Source organism: Falco peregrinus, chromosome 17, assembly GCF_023634155.1.
Source record: "Falco peregrinus isolate bFalPer1 chromosome 17, bFalPer1.pri, whole genome shotgun sequence".
Lineage (NCBI taxonomy): Eukaryota > Metazoa > Chordata > Aves > Falconiformes > Falconidae > Falco > Falco peregrinus.
Window position 1 is genome coordinate 14,081 of NC_073737.1, and position 15,758 is coordinate 29,838.

Genomic DNA, 15,758 nt, shown 5'->3' on the forward strand with positions numbered 1-15,758 from the left:
TGTCGCGCTCTGTGACGTCACCACCGGAAACGCGTCCTCGCCGTCTCCGTCCTGGGACTCCAGCGCAGCACGGTGCCGGTGCTGCCGGCCATGAGCAAGCGGAAAGCTCCCCGGGAGAGCCCCAACGAGGGCATCACCGACTTCCTCACCGGTAGGTGTGCGCGGCGGGCGGGCCGCCGGGGCCGCCCGCCCGCCCGCTCTCACTGTGGCTCTTCCCGTAGAACTGGCCAATTACGAGCGCAACGTGAACCGGGCCGTTCACAAGTACAACGCATACAGGTACCGTTTCCGCCTCCCCGCCGGCGCCCTCGGCTCGGGGCCCAGCCCGCCGCCGCGCCAGCCGGGCCAGCGGCGCCGCCCGCGCTCGGGCGCTCACCCGCACTGTTCCGCAGGAAGGCAGCCTCGGTCATCTCCCGGTACCCCAGCAAGATACGGAGTGGGGCTGAGGCCAAGAAGCTGGTAGGTGCTGGCGGCCAGGAGGCTCGCGAGGCAGCGGCGGGGCTCGGGGCCGGCGGCTTCTGGGGGGCGGGGGGGCGGCTCTGCGGGCGCCGGTTCCTCCTCCCGGTAGCCGTGGTGGGGATGCGGTCTGGTTGCCGTGAGTCTTTGTAGCTGGAACTGGGGGCTCCAGCCCAGTCTGCGTGTAAAAGGATTCTGCTGTGGCAGGTTTTCCCTTTGCCTTGTTACAGCTTCGCTAAATTTGGAGAACTTGAGCAGTAATAACCAAGGCCTTGTTCAAAATTGCTGCTTTGGGGGAACTTTTAATATAGCCCTTGAATTACAGTGTTTATGCTGCTTGCATTGTAGCCTTGAATTCTTGTGTTTCCTTATGGTCCAGTATTTTATCATGGTCTCAGTGGCCTCATAATTCTTTCTGGATGCTAAATTCTGGGGAGCTTTCCTTTTTTTCCAGATGTAATGTCTTTAAGCAATCTTGAACTTATCTTCCCACCCCGTTCGATACTTAGGATGGAGTAGGTGCTAAAATAGCTGAGAAGATAGATGAGTTTTTATCCACTGGAAAACTACGCAAACTGGAAAAGGTGTGTTTCTTTCCCTTCCACTCTATTTCTCAATACTTGCTTTTCTTTGTAACTTGCAAAGTAGCCTGCTTGTTTTGTGCAATTTTTGTTGTCGACCTTGGAGAGACTCATGTCAAGCTTAGGAAGAGTGGATGTGGAATCTGTGGTGAGTAGAAACAAGAAGCTCAGCTGAAAATATTTAAGTTACGTAATCAGCATGTGAATGTCTTGTTAGAAGTGGAATTCTGACTCTTGGAGGGCTGTGGAGTTTTGTGGTGTAAACACGTTCTTCACCTTAGCGTGGGCAATTAGGGAATTTTCAGGCTTGGTATATATGGCGTTATTGTGATACACAGTACTACCCTTGGTACTGCTCTGCATTGATTCATAACGAGCCTCCAGTGCAGTCTGACTGAACTGTTTTATCGTCTCATTGTTTCTATTCATTGCAAGTGGAGTTAAGAAGGGCTTGGTTTTGAATTTTGCAGATTCGACAAGATGATACAAGTGCATCTATCAGTCTCCTGACACGAGTTACTGGCATTGGGTAAAGTTTTTTGGGATTTTTTTTTGGGGGGGGGGGGGGCGTGTTAGATATTTTTTCCTTCTCCTGGTGGAGTTTTGAAAATAATTTGGGTGATTGCAGATAATGAAGGGAATGAGATTGAGCTGATGCTATAGTGCCTACACTGAGACACTATAGTTGTGAAGAGAAGAAAGGGTATAGAATTGTCAGTTACGGACTTTGCGGTAAAGGAGTGGAAGTGGAAAATTCCTGTGTGCAAGCTGAGGGGGGAAGGAGAGAGGAGCTGGTCAAGAATGGAACCATAAGAGGCTGAAAAGAGTGGAAGTGAGAAGTCCCTTTGGGACTTCTGGTGGGAAGTTGGCCCCAGGGACAACAGTGCTCTGTCATGTGTTTGTAAAAGGAGAACTAGAGCCCTGAAATGGGCAACAAAACAAACAAACAACAAGCTATCAGGGCTGTTGAGCAGTGTTTGAAATTCTTGTGGTTCAGGGTAGGGAATGGGATTGTTCTCAAGTAATTCTGAGGGAAAATGCATTCTAAGTTTGAGGATACACTGGGATTTGAGAAATTGGGATGGGATGCAGAAAGCAGCTTGCATGCTATCCTGTCTCAGGACAGTGGAAGTTGCCTTTCCTGGTCTGGAACCTGGCAAGAGACACAAGGAAGGGTAAGAAAGGAAGTAAATGGCAGGTCAGGATCTGACCATTTTACTGTAATAGTTTTATTGAGGAAGTGGATTTAAAGTCTTTGAGGGTGGTAGAGCTGTAACCATAAGATTTCAGAGTAGCTGGAGAATAGTTCCTCATGCAGGGGCTATGCTTCCAGGCTGATGGTACTTTGGTGTTTTCAGATATTGGATAGGTATTTGGGTATAACATTACCTGAATGTCTGTCTCAGCTGAAATGTTCTTTCCCTACAGAGACATGCAGATTAATCTAATGACAAACCCTTAAAGGGGAAAAAGGTTCAGCCATTCACTTCAGTGTTTGAAGTGCTAGTCTAAAGACACTTCTCTGCTCCAGTTGCCTTAAGCTGGTTCAGAGACTGTGGTTAAAGTAGTTCTTGGCATGCATTCAGGATTATTTCCTAAAACAATATTATTTGGTGAGATTTTTATTTTTTAAAATTGTACGTCACTGTATAGTTATATCAGTGCTAAAAAATATGTAAGCCAAGCTGTGGATAGCCATCTCTGCTAACTGAAAGTACAAACCGAAAATGCACATGCTGAAAAGAGGGTAAGCATCAGAAGCAACTTCACTCTTGGCCTTGAAGAATCTAGGCAGTTACAGTGAATTCTAATGTCCTTTTACTGCTCCTGAAGGCAGATTGCTTTCTCTTCTTGCAGTCCTGCTGCTGCTAGGAAGTTTGTTGAGGAAGGAATTAAGACTTTAGAAGGTAAGTGTAACTTTGGGTCCTCAGCTCCCATCCAATAATGTTTTTTTTCTGTTAAGCTTCCTGTTCCACGGTGGTATTGCGACAGCAGATATGCCCTAGGCTTTGAGGAAAGTGTGTGAGATGCTGAAGACATTACATGCACATCCAATGTAAAGTACTTACAGGTTACATGGAAAATAACAAGGATTTTGGCTTTGAGGTGAATGGTCTACTGAAATCTTTATCGGGAAGTGCTCTATGCATTTGTACTCATCCTATCAGCTGTTCAGTAGTCCATTTAAAATCTGTTCCTTTGTGTTGGAGGTTGCTGTTTTCTTGTTACGTATTTTTAGCATGTATCACCTTTGCATCGGTGGAAACTTACTGTAAGATTTCTAGTCCTCAAGTAACTTTTTTCTGTTTTTTCTTAATTCTTGTAGATCTAAGAAAAAATGAGCACAAGTTAACCCATCACCAGCGTATTGGGTTGAAGTAAGCTTTCTTTGGTGCAAGTGCTTGGCTTTTCTAATGACTCAGACACCAGGATGTAATGTAAGGTTACATGGGCCAAGTAAGGTTCTGTTCTCGCTGTGTGCTTTTCATACTTTTCAGCAGCTATTCAGAACATCTGTTTCATTGGGGTTAAAATGCAGTAGGCTTGGTCTCCATCCAGAAAGAAATAGAGAAATGGAAGAAAGGGGCGGTGAGGGGTGGAGGAGTCTCATCCAAAAGCCCTGTCTGCAGAGTTTGGGATTGGGATGGTTTAGTAATGGGTGTTGGGGAACATGTGGCTCTGAAGCAGCATTATGGCTGCCAGTACCTGCTGTCAGTGGTTCTGGTACTGGAGGGGTGAAAAATGTGCCTGCTGGTTGGGTGTCATTGTTTCACCTGGCCTCTTTTTCTCCACAGTTAAGCAGCATTCTGGCAGTCTGGTTTTTACAGCTGCATGCAAAGGTATCAGGAGCTGTATTTGCCTTGTGAGGAGCTTCTGTTTAGCTCTTTCCCACAAAGATCACCTCTGACCATGGGTGAACGTTCCTGCTTGCTGGTGGATTGAGTTTTGTCAGGAACCTTTTGTATTTTCAGAGGGCTGTGCAAATATAAACCAATTGGTTATATTGTAACATTACTTCCACCTTATAGCAGCTCTTCATATATGGTGGAAATAATTTGCAACGAAACCATCTTCTGAGCATTGTCAAACTTGCAGTTGTGAGGTTTTTTTCTATCGCTTGGCAAGATGTTTTCTAAGATGCTTGGTGAGGGTGGGGAGATTCTTCATTACTGTCACATCAGAAAGTTGTATTCTTTCCTCTTGACAAAAATGTTAAGATGCTACCCTTATCACTCTTACAGACACTCTTATTCTTATATATGCAGGTACTTTGAAGATTTTGAGAAAAGAATCCCAAGGGAAGAAATGCTGCAAATGCAGGTAAGAATGTCTTTATTGAGGATGTGAGCCACTGGTGGACAATGAATGACTGACATTTCTGAACACACATCTCTTTTTTTTTTTTTTTTTTTTTTTTTTTTCTTCCTATAGGAAATTGTGCTGAAAGAGGTCAGCAAGCTGGACCCAAACTATATTGCTACAGTCTGTGGCAGTTTTAGACGAGGTTGGTACTCTGATCTTATGTTTACTTTGGGCTAGTAAGCAAGACTTATTACTGTATCTGTTCTTCCAAAGGGAAAGTCTGTGCTGGAACTGGGCTCTTTCCTGTTATTGTCTTGACTGGTTAGTTCAGTAGCAAAACACCTGTATAAATCCTTGCTTCTCCACCCAACCCCCGTAAAGAGCTGTATATTGTAACATGTGAATTGATTGCTTTGTTTTTACATTAACAATACATTAACATATTTGTGCTTCACTGCTGCAGAAGTACAGGAAGAAATTCTTTGGTGTCTTCTGAGATATGCAAAGATACGAACTTTTTGATGAAAGAACAAGATTTTCTTTAAGATTGTTTTCTCGCAAATATCTTGAATCGTGATTGACTATTTTCTACCAGGAAACCATGTTTATTGCAGGAGGATGGATGGATGTTGACTAATGTTAGTATACTTTGTCATACGCAGAGGGTTTTTTCTTTGCTTCTTACTTGCCTAGGTGCAGAATCAAGTGGCGATATGGATGTTCTGCTAACCCATCCAAGTTTCACATCTGAATCATCTAAACAGGTGTGTTTCTGTGCTGCTGTGGGTCAGTACTGTGCATTGGTTCCACAGTGTTTTAAATTCAGAAGATAACGTAGTCTCAAACTTGTAATGCAACTTCGTTCATCTTCTTGTTACTGTAATAGTAAATTTTATTTTGAGGAGTTATGATCACTTCTCAGGTCCATGTATTATGTTGTGTTCCTCTTGCAGAACTATTACAGAGGTTTACTCTTAACCTTCTGTCCCTCTTCTTCCCCACCCCCTCAAATTCACGCACTTTTACAATGTAGAACTGTAACAGCTTACTGGATAAAGCAGGGATTAAAGGTAGAGTAAGTATCCCTTTACATAGCCATAATCTTTTGGACGAGAAACAAATGTCCTGCTGCCCTTGTAATCTTTTGGGACTAACTCTGGAGAAGCCTTAATGACAGTTTGTGTTTCTTGTGTCTTCTACAGGTAAATTGTTTAAAATTTGAAAACTCAAGCCAAAAAAAAGAGTTTTGTCACTTACGATGAAAAAAAAATCTGATAGGGGATTTTGGAAAGTTTTGGGTTTTTTACATTGCACAGCTGTAATTTTACTAGCTTTTCCTTGGCGTTATTTTTTTTCCACTCAGTAAAGTTTTTTGTATGGTAATACGTATAATTGTAGCAATGTCCTGTACTTATGTGGGCCATTGTCTGGTAAATGGATAAGATATTCTTGTTATTTGTAAAATAATCTCCTCTTCTGTGTTGTCACTGTTCCTAGTCAAAACTTCTGCGTCAAGTTGTAGAACAACTGGAAAAAGTCCACTTTGTCACAGATATGCTGTCTAAAGGTGACACCAAATTCATGGTAAGGCTTTTTTGGTGGTCAGGTGTGTTAGCTTCTGTCAGGGAAGGTAATCCCCCACTATGTTGTATATGAGGTAGATTGTTGGGACTGCTGGAGCTGTGATTTTTTTTTAAAAAAAAAATTTTAAACCCCTCCCCTTCCCCCCATAAAAGCTTTCTGCAATTAACTCTGTGAATCTCTTGTGCTAAGATTTCAGTATTAGAAAAATCTACAGGTATTTATGTAGTACTGAACCCCACTGATATAACCTTCATCACGCAATGCCAGTTTTGTCTCTGTTTTGCTTGATGTTTCCCCAGAACCTTAATACAACCTCACTTCTTAGTTGCACCAGTGACTGCTCTTGTAACTCTGCCCTCAGGATCTTGGAAACACTATCTTTGATCTCAGGCTTATGTTTGCCATGTCTTTTCTAATATATGTAACATACCTTTGTCTCCTTTTTTGTCAATGTTGTTGCAGAGCAGATTTCATGGATAAGATGCCAACTCAGGATACAATAGGGGATATGTGGGATGCCTAGAGAAAGTAATGAATTAAAAGAACATTCATTTTTTGAGGTCACAGCAAAACTTTTTTTCTTAAATATGTGGACTGGGTGTTACCTTGCTTTGCTTAGTTTTCTTTACAGGCCCTGGATATCTTGATCTTACAGGCCAGTTAAAAGTCAACTCTAACAGACACGTAGAACCGTAAGCAATACTTAGCGGGCATGAAGGCTGCTTAGTTCTGATAGTCACTCATACTGGCTTTATGGAATTCCGTGGAAGCTCAGAGGAGTGGTCCTGCAGGAGGGTTCACTAAAGGTCCATACACATTTGTAATCAAGATACCATTATATTCAGCTAGTTTTTTGAAAGGCATAAATACTTAACTGTATAATACTACATTTAAAGACATTTGCTTTCCCAAGATGAAAGGGGCTGCTGGAGCACTTGATTATTTTATTTTATTGATTGATGGTTTAGTTTTGCTTAAAATTAAGAGCTGAGAGAACTCTGAGGATTTGTCTTCAGTTTAGTTTGTGTTGCATTCTGAGAGGGAATAAAACTCGATGGCTTTTTGTTTGGCTTGATCTTTAGGAGGAATAAGTGAAAGGCGCTCTCTTTCTTGCCACATGGTTTAATACCATATGGGCTTAAAGTTAAATGTACATCTGTCTGCCAAAAGCAGAGGCACTCTGCATTCCCTGTTTGCATTCCCAGTTCAACAAGCTCGCTATAGTTTGACCGTTTGCTCTGTGTGATCCTGTCAAGTCTTAAATAGTTGTGAAATAGCTCTTCAAAGTGGAAGCCAAGGAATGTTGTAAAAAGGGAAGTACAACTGTAGCTGGGGAATCTGAGAAAAGCAAGTCTCAGTAAGGAGACAGAGAACATAACTTTAAAAGCATAAGCAACATCAAAGTTTTCAAAACCAAGAAAGACTAGAATTCTCAGCATGAAGCTGCAATGGGTGAAACTGTTCAGTAATTAGATACTTGTCGTCATTCATTATGGTTCATGTCCCTCCACCCTACTGCATTGTCGTTTTAAAGTGATCGTATACTGGGGGAGGGGAGTGGAAAGAAAAGGCTGGTAATGTCAATTATGTGAAGATTACAAAGCAGTTGAAGAGTGGCAGAGGGCTTCTCAAGAAAAAACTTTCTTCTATTAGCTTCAGCTTCATCTGCATTTTCCTTAACCTGCTGATGTTTGTGCATACTGAAGAGCCTGGTAATAATTAGGGCAGAGGAATGGGAAATGAGAAGTCCTATGAGCCTTCCTGCTGTAATAAAAACTTAAGAAGCAGTTATATGCTACATTGAACTGCAGTCCTCTTAGCAGTATAAAATAGTGATTCACAGTGCTATGACATCCAGCTCTCCTAGTAAAATAATTGGTTCGGTGGGAATTTAACTTTGCTCTCCAAATTGACTGATTGTTTAGAGGTTCTGTAGGGATGGGGAGGTAAAGGTTCATCTCAAGTCTTTAATTTTGAATTTCTTGCTTTCCTTACTTCCTCACAGGGTGTCTGTCAGCTGCCAAATAAAGACGACGGAACAGCCTATCCACATAGGAGAATTGATATCCGGTATACACACACAAAAAAACCCCCACCCCAAAAAACTGCTGTAGCTGTATGCTACATAGTAGGCATTCACATAGAGTTCTGCATTCAAATCTCTACTTCCATGTTCAGAACAGTGCATTTGCTAGATTTGATTCCTTTGCAGTATGGAAGACACTGTACAACTGCCAGTGTCTACAACAGGTTATTAGCAAGAATGCTGTATTTTTAAATCATGATTTTGTATGCAGTTTCAGAATTTGTGACCTACTTTATCATTACTGCTTTGACATTAATTTTTGGCAGGAGTGCAAACACCATGACCATGTAGTGTCTGGACACCAGTAACATCTGGGTCAGGGTAGATGTGTTGAACCTTTCTTTGATACGCAGTTCATTTCACTCTTCCATCTGGCTTGTGGGAAAAATCAAACATGCAATATTGCAGAATGCATGCATGTAAATAGGAAGTAAACCTAGAAGAGTGTCTGAATGGCTGAATTACAAATGGCTTGTAACCTTTTTGTGATTGTTCTAAATATGTACTTCTCTTCCACTTTTATTGTAGACTTATCCCCAAAGATCAGTATTACTGTGGTGTACTGTATTTCACAGGAAGTGATATATTCAATAAGAACATGAGAACTCATGCTCTGGAAATGGGCTTCACAATCAATGAGTACACAATCCGTCGCTTGGGTGTCACTGGTCAGTCTGGGCCTTTGCATGGAGCATTCTTCCTAGTTACATGCTTGGTGTGATCTTCTTAAATGGGTTACTCCGCGTACTGGAAACACTTCTGATAAATACTCTAGTTCATAAAATTTCTCAGTGTCCTTTCTGGTGTTGAACACCCATTATAGCAGGAAGGGGCAGCCTACTTACACAGAGGCAGTGCTGTGACACGAAGTTACCTCTTTGGGCTACCTAATTATGTAAAGTCTTACTGACCTAAACATTGGGGATCTGGTGTGCACAGCATATATGTGGCTTCCCCCACTTTTCCCTATAAGATGTCATGTCCTTTAGTTTTGGTTTGGAGGGGTGCTGTGTGTGTATATAAATATATGAACATAAAAACATGTAACTAACCACATGGCCCCATAGTTAATTTGTTGCCTTACTTCCTTCAACACTAATGAGAATTGGTACCTAAACACCGTGAAAAGGTTGGGGGGGTGGTGGGTATTTTTTTTTTTGTTAGTCTGTTTTACTTAGGGCGGTTTTGTCTTAATTTTGCAATGCATTTGGTATCAGGATCGTACAGACCTTTCACCTTTGAAACAGCATCTGTAATTTGTTTGCAGGAGTTGCTGGGGAGGCCCTACCTGTAGAATGTGAAAAAGATATCTTTGACTACATCCAGTGGAAGTACCGAGAGCCAAAGGATCGGAGTGAATAACTGCCTAGGTTTGTAACCTAGAGAGATGTTTTCATAGCTGCTTGTGAACCTACAAAGTGCATATTCTTTCTTTGGGTGTTATTGCAAAAAGTGTATATTACTAATGCTTAAAGCAAGTCCATGGCACTAGCACAGAACGTGTAGTAAAGAGCAAATCCTGTAAGATCTCATCTTGACCACATGCAGCACCCCACCTTAAAGCTGATTAAAACACTATGTGTAACTGAATGGCCTGCCATACTAGAAAAACCTGTAGGGAAGATGGTGTGGCAGTCAGACTGCTTAGGGAATGCACATTGTCTTTTGCTTTGGAATTCAGTGAAAAAAACATCGAATGATAAATCACAGGTTTCTATTTAACACCCAGTGAGCAGAAAGTTCTGACATAAAGGCAAGATGTTTCATCTTACTAAGTTTCTTGTGGCTTGGTTTGAAGATGGTTGCTTTCAACCAAAATGGTGCTGGTTCTTTGGAGTTGCTGGAGAGTCTTACAAAACAGTATTAGCCCTTTATAAAAGGCTATGTGCTTTGACTTGATAATATCTGTGGTGATCAAGCTATTGGGTTTTTTTCTAATAATCTTAGTGGCCCTTGGGCTGTGATCCTTATTAAAAAAGTTTGACTATTTCAAACTGAATGGGCTACCTTAGCTTGTTTCTTGTAGTTTTGCAAAGGATGATCAGAGTTCAGATGCTTCCATGTTTTAATGTTGTATACACAGGCATACTCTGTGCAAACATCACTTACTGCTTAGTATCAAAAAACTGGGCAGTTCTTACACGAAATAATGTAACTTTTTTTTTTTTGCTATTTACTTTGTTGAGGTTGAAAGAGTTGTAAGTAAAACAGTTGATTTTGTGTAGTTGCAAATTGTCTCTTAAGAAATATGTATGGGGGTTTTAATTATCTTTTTTTAATGCAGTTTGAGTAATTGTCTGTAGAGCATCTTGGAATGCTCAAATGAATGTTTTGCTCATACAAGCTGCCAGCATAAATTGCTTGAGTATATATTCTACAGCATCTGTGTGTAGCAGTAGGCACTTTATAAATGACCATAGATTAGATTTGGCTGTGGCAGTGAATTAGTACTGGCATCATACAATTTGGAAAACTTACAGTTCTGAAACTTCAGTATGAGACCAATCTTTTTCGTATGTATTGGGAGGCTAGAAGAACTGTATTAGAGCATTATTTCTACAGTACTTAAGTGCCATAATTATGATAAGATTATTCTTACAGCAGTTAGATCTCAGACTTTGTATATTTGTCTCTTTTCAAATGTATATTTCAAGGGGGGTGGGGGTGATAAAAAAAGCACCTAAAAGTCTATTTCCCACCCCCACTGAATAGATGAAAGTATACATATAAAAAACTTCTAATGTTGGTTACACAAAACAATGTATTGTGACTCCCCACTAGTCAGCAAATGGAACGTACAAATCAGGCCAGAAAAAGACTGCCCATGTACTCAGCTTCACAGCTACCTGCTCCAATATTTTTTGATTGAAAATGTGTCATTGGAACACCTAGACTAGCAAGGAACATGAAAGGCAGAAATGTCTTACATTCCACTGCTGAAATTGCACCTTGGTACACAGTTATAGAATGCAAAGTCATTATGGCTGGTGCTATTGAAATACTACACTTTTAGGTGGCTGTACAAGAAAGAACATGGGACACAAGCCAGACATCATAATTTTCTGTAGGACTTCAAGTTTGATATCAGACAAGGATGTTGTATTCAAGCTCTGCAATAACTGGAGCAAATGGGAGAAGGAAATCGCGTACATGTCTTTAGAGGACCCTTTCTGGTACTGAAGTGGAATTTTTAAACCTTTATTCATGTCTCTGTTGGCTGCTGTCAAAAACCTCCATTGACGGAGAACCTGAAATCTGTTGGGCCAGTTGCTTTCTTTGCAGCATTAGTAAACATTACAGATCATGTTGACGCCAACTGGAAATGTTTGAGGCATCTAGGTTTTAAAATACTCTCTTGATTTTTTTAAAGAAACTAATCTTAACTTGCCTAGGGAGGAGGAAGGGGAATCTTTTAGCCTTGGCCCAACCTATTGGACGCACTATGGCTTATCATTCAGGGTTATGGACTGAAATAAATACAAGGGGTTTAGGTGCTTATGTGTTGCAGGCTGATGTTTCTTTAGTTGCTGCTGTTCGCGTGTGGAAGAGGAGAGTGGCACAGTGTTTGTGGCACAGTGCACAAATTAACTCTAAATTAAAATGCACATCCCTTTATACTGCTTTGTGTTACTAATCTCTCTTAGTCTTTTGGCAGGTGCTCGGGTGTGGTCATTGTGCTGTTCTACTGATGACCGTTTGACAAGACGAACTGAAGCCATGGTCACAGTGCTGAAAAAATTCTGGATGTTGAACAATGTTGCTGAGAACTAACTGGCTTGCAGATTTCGGTCTGGAAATGATGTGCACAGTAAAGCCCAGAAGCACAGCCTGAGGTGCAAAGGCATCTTTCTCCCTCTTGACTGTGATAAGCAGCATGTGATCTGCCCTTCTGTCCTTTCTACAGCCATATATCTTGTCCACAGATTCCCCCTAGCTGCTTTCCTTGTAACAAATCAATGTTCAATGTGCCCTGCGGTGGATGAGTGGCGTTCTTCCCCAGCCTCACTCTGGCTTTCTCCTTTTATTCAACCCCAAATGTCCTATTTAAGAGATCCAGAGCAAATCCTGATGTTTCTGTTTTCCATATAAGGAACACAATGTTACAGAGTCATGCATGCTGAAGTGTGTTTTCTTTTAGACAAGAACCCTCCCTTGCCAGCTCCAAACAAACTGGTGTCTCCTTAGGGGATGTTTCTCTTTCCCAGAAACTAATCCTTATTTATGGGCTAAGCGTCTATTACAGGTTTGGTGAGGTATGCAGAGATACTATAAACATGCAAATTCTTGATGTACGTAAAAAGATTATTTTCTGCCTCCTCTGCACTAGCTCTGCTGCTGAGTTTGCTGTTTTAAAAGTGATGTGCTGTTATTTTACTGAGTAATGTATCTGCTAATGTCTTCCCTATAAAGTTTGTCCAGCTGAAACTGGCTGCAAGAACTGCTATTGTGGCTTTTAAAGCCACAAGGATGTGTGCCTGTATAAGAGATTGTTCTTATACAATTGCCTCTGTGTCTTTGGTTAGACTACAATTGCATATTCTGGAGAGCTCCTTGGAAGTATCCTTTCTCCAGCTGGGTAAGCAGGTGCATGAGTGCTTGCCATTTTTTCTTTATGCACCTAGCTCTTAGTGTAATTGCTTTATGAGTGACAGCAATGCAGACAACTGTTCATAATTGTCAGGAGCTCTCAAGAACTTTGTGTTGCCCAAAGAGCAACAACAGGAAGTGTTGCATTTCTTTTCATCTAAGAACACTGCTGTGCACCATTAACTAAATTACTGTTGTAAGGATTGTGCGGTTATCCCATCTTTTGGGACTTGAGTCTAAAACAAAAGAATGTTGTCATTGCATGTGATCCAGTGTGCTGGCTGTTTGTAGACACAGGCTTCTGCCAGGATGGACCTTGCTTTTATTTACAAAGTAAAGGAAACCCCCAGTACAGAAAAGCATTGTGGGTGTACCTCTGATACTAATTCAGGGTCAGAGGAGGCAGCTGAGAGCAAACAGTCATATTTTTCAGATGTGCTGTGAAAGGAAGAGGAGAAATGGCACTGAGTTTCCCTAGAGTAGAGAAAGGGGATGAGAATTCTAATGTAACTGTACAGTCTCTGAATAGTGTGGATGCTTAAACTTATGGTGCGTTTGTCCTGGTACCTTGAGAGAAAAGTCAACCTCTCCTTCTTTTTCTCCTGATATTTTTAAACATTCAGAGATTTATTCCTGCATACATTTTTAAAGACAGAAAGGTCACAGATCCAATTTTTTTTTTTACAGAAAAGTAATTTTTTTTACATTAAGCCTTGATTCAAAAAATTCAGGTGAAGAAGAGTAAGTGAAGTCTGTTTTTTAGCAATTTGTTGGTTTGGTGGTTTTTTTTTAAAAAAAAAAAAACCCGCCCAATTTAAATAATAGATTAAATTGTCCAACGTAGACTTTTAACAGACAGCAGTTTAATCTAGCAGCAACAATCCTGCTTCTGAAGACAGACTGCACTTCTTGGTTAACCAACCTCCTGCTTGAGAGAATTTTGAACTGATGTAGGTATTTGCCCGCTCAGAACTGTGTATTGGTCTGCTAGATCCTTCTTCTGCTCTGTTTCTAGTTCTTTGTATCCCCTGTATGTGGAGACACCAGAATGAGAAAACTGGCTGTGCCCTGAAGTACTCTTAAAAAATACCATTTTCAACTACAGTCTGTATCTCCTTATCTCTGTGTTAATGTCCTGGTGCAGTGCTGAAGCTCATGCTAGGCTGTTTCTGTGTCTTTAGCATATGGTCATATTGAAAGTTTTTAAAAGTAATCTGACCGTTCTCCTATTGCACATGACCTGTGTTCTTTGTTCCTAGATACATTGTAGTACTACTGGTTGCAGTGTCCTGCATGTTGTTCAACTTGCCATTACCCAGAAGACTGGTCTGGTTAACTGATGCACTTCTACCACTCCTATAGAGTCAATCTGCCTTTTTTTATATGCAAACCTGTCAGCTCTGATTCTATAGTTCCTCTTAAGTCATTGTGAAAGGTAGCGACTATTTTGGACATGAGAGGAGGTCCAATCAAGATTGTATTACTAGTTGTATCTGGGACAGGGATTCTGTTGGTTAACATAAAACTTAACTGGTTTTAAGTAGTGAACTGCTAACTGTATTGTAGAGCATCAGCATGGAACATATTGCTGCTACTGTATTTGAATACTTTGTAGGTGTATAAAGCAAATGTATTGCAGAATAGCAAGCTTGAAAAGGCAAGACTATTTTATACATAATCAAATTGACTATTGCTAATTATATAGCACTCTTCTTGATGTGTTAATTATTAGGTCCTCTGACTTTATGGAGTAGAGTGGAGTTTGTATCATCAGACTACTTAGTGTGACAAATCATAACAAAGACAGATGTAATACTGTTTCTTATTTTATCGGACTTAAGCCTATAGAACTACATTTTTACTTGTTCTTATATAATTAGTGTTGATCAGTCTTGGTCATGGAGATAGTTCGTATCCTTGCTTATCCATTTATTTTCTTCTGTTTTTCATACTGGGAGTTTAATTATTTTCTGGGAATGTGCCCCTACCCTAATGCATGCAGTGGTATGTAAGGTGACAAGAAGTTAACTTGGTACTATGTGAAGTCTTCTGATGCCTCATATTAAATATATATATAGGTGATGTATTCAGTATTTTCTTCAGTAATCAGTGGGAATAAATAAAGTAAGAATTCCATCATGAATGTATAATCCTGTTTGGCTAGGGGTTTTTTTTTAGCTGTAATTTTAGGAGCATCAAAAAGCAGTAACATAAGCCTAACATGTTTACAGATGTTTCCTAGGCATACACTGATGCATTCTTCATCATCCTCAGCAGGTAGCCCAGAAAATTACTTTGTGTGACTTGAGGCAGAATTTGCTGGCCTTGCAGTCTCCCTCCGCAACAATGAGTTCTAAGTGGAAGAGAAATGGCTTGTTCAGAGTGCTTCCTTGCTTGTTTGTCAAGCTATAGAAATGTGTCTATTTCTAATCTCTTGGTCGCCCCCCCCCCCCCCCACCCCTAGTTAACTAACTAGCCCTGAATCTGGGCTGCATTGTGTTACAGTTCTTTCCTTCCTGCCAATGTCGACTGCAAGATACCTGGTAATCACAGAAGGAAATAGCTGTGAACCTTGTGCCTATCCTAGAGAATCTGTGTAAATGGGTATGCACTGTACTACTGTATGTGCATTTGTAGCCTCATGTGTATGCAGACGAGCATTTGGGGTTTGTCAGGGATCGTGGCTGCACACTGTTCTTCTGGTGTCTGCTCTTGTCCCAGGTGCGAGGCCTTACATCAAGGTGGGCCGTGCCACCTCTTTCCATAGCCTTAGGGCTACAGTGGCTCTTGCTAACAGAGCAGCGGTTCAAAACAGGGATGGCAAGGAGCGGGAGCTGCTGACGTGGCTGAAGCGTTGGAGAAGAGCTGTAGCACTGGCCGGGGGTCTTGCGCCCTCCGTGACGGGCTGCGTGCAGCTGCCCTGCAGGTCCGCGGGCGCAGGGCGCGGGGAGCGCTCTTTCCCCCCTCCTCGACGCGTACCTCGAGCGGATGTTACAGCTTGCTGCTGCCCGCCGATCCCGGAACCTACTCCGGCCGCTCCGCCGCCGTTGCTTGAGCCGGCGGGCGAGCCTGGCGCTGAGGGGCCTTCCCGTAGGCGCTACCCGCGCCCCGGGGTGCGGCGAGGAGCCCGCGGCGGGGCGGGGCCGAGGCCGAGGGGCGGG

At 41.8% G+C, this 15,758-nt stretch overlaps 1 protein-coding gene and 1 long non-coding RNA gene across 5 annotated transcripts; one reads left to right on the forward strand and one right to left on the reverse strand.

Annotated features, from left to right (window-relative positions):
* Nucleotides 1-14,747, forward strand: POLB (DNA polymerase beta). Of its 3 annotated transcripts, none has more exons than XM_055820436.1 (15): nt 1-151; nt 222-279; nt 393-459; nt 966-1,040; nt 1,508-1,566; nt 2,895-2,944; nt 3,364-3,415; nt 4,304-4,358; nt 4,470-4,542; nt 5,034-5,104; nt 5,838-5,924; nt 7,930-7,994; nt 8,539-8,678; nt 9,278-9,380; nt 11,655-14,747. In XM_055820436.1, exons 1-14 carry the CDS (start codon nt 91-93, stop codon nt 9,370-9,372), a joined length of 1,008 nt encoding a protein of 335 aa, XP_055676411.1. In that variant the 5' UTR covers nt 1-90; the 3' UTR covers nt 9,373-9,380; nt 11,655-14,747. The 3 variants fall into 3 exon arrangements, with proteins under 3 accessions (XP_055676411.1, XP_055676410.1, XP_055676412.1); XM_055820435.1 differs by having other exon boundaries at nt 11,666-14,747; XM_055820437.1 differs by lacking the exon at nt 11,655-14,747 and adding an exon at nt 11,024-11,622.
* LOC114011096 (uncharacterized) lies at nt 5,085-15,736 on the reverse strand. 2 transcript variants are annotated; one of them, XR_008750063.1, is made up of 3 exons: nt 15,577-15,732; nt 14,819-14,950; nt 5,085-5,217 (listed from the first exon to the last, which is right to left on the reverse strand). It is a non-coding gene; the product is annotated as an uncharacterized LOC114011096 (long non-coding RNA). The 2 variants fall into 2 exon arrangements; XR_003552847.2 differs by lacking the exon at nt 5,085-5,217 and adding an exon at nt 6,365-6,443 and having other exon boundaries at nt 15,577-15,736.
* Nucleotides 15,737-15,758: the final 22 nt, after the last annotated feature.

What these genes read in the sequence shown, in the direction of transcription:
- POLB (XM_055820436.1), top strand. Translation starts at nt 91, where the DNA reads ATGAGCAAGCGGAAAGCTCCCCGGGAGAGCCCCAACGAGGGCATCACC. An exon ending in ACACGAGTTACTGGCATTGG is followed by an intron (nt 1,567 to 2,894) that starts GTAAAGTTTTTT and finishes CTCTTCTTGCAG; the next exon opens with TCCTGCTGCTGCTAGGAAGT. An exon ending in CATCTGAATCATCTAAACAG is followed by an intron (nt 5,105 to 5,837) that starts GTGTGTTTCTGT and finishes CACTGTTCCTAG; the next exon opens with TCAAAACTTCTGCGTCAAGT.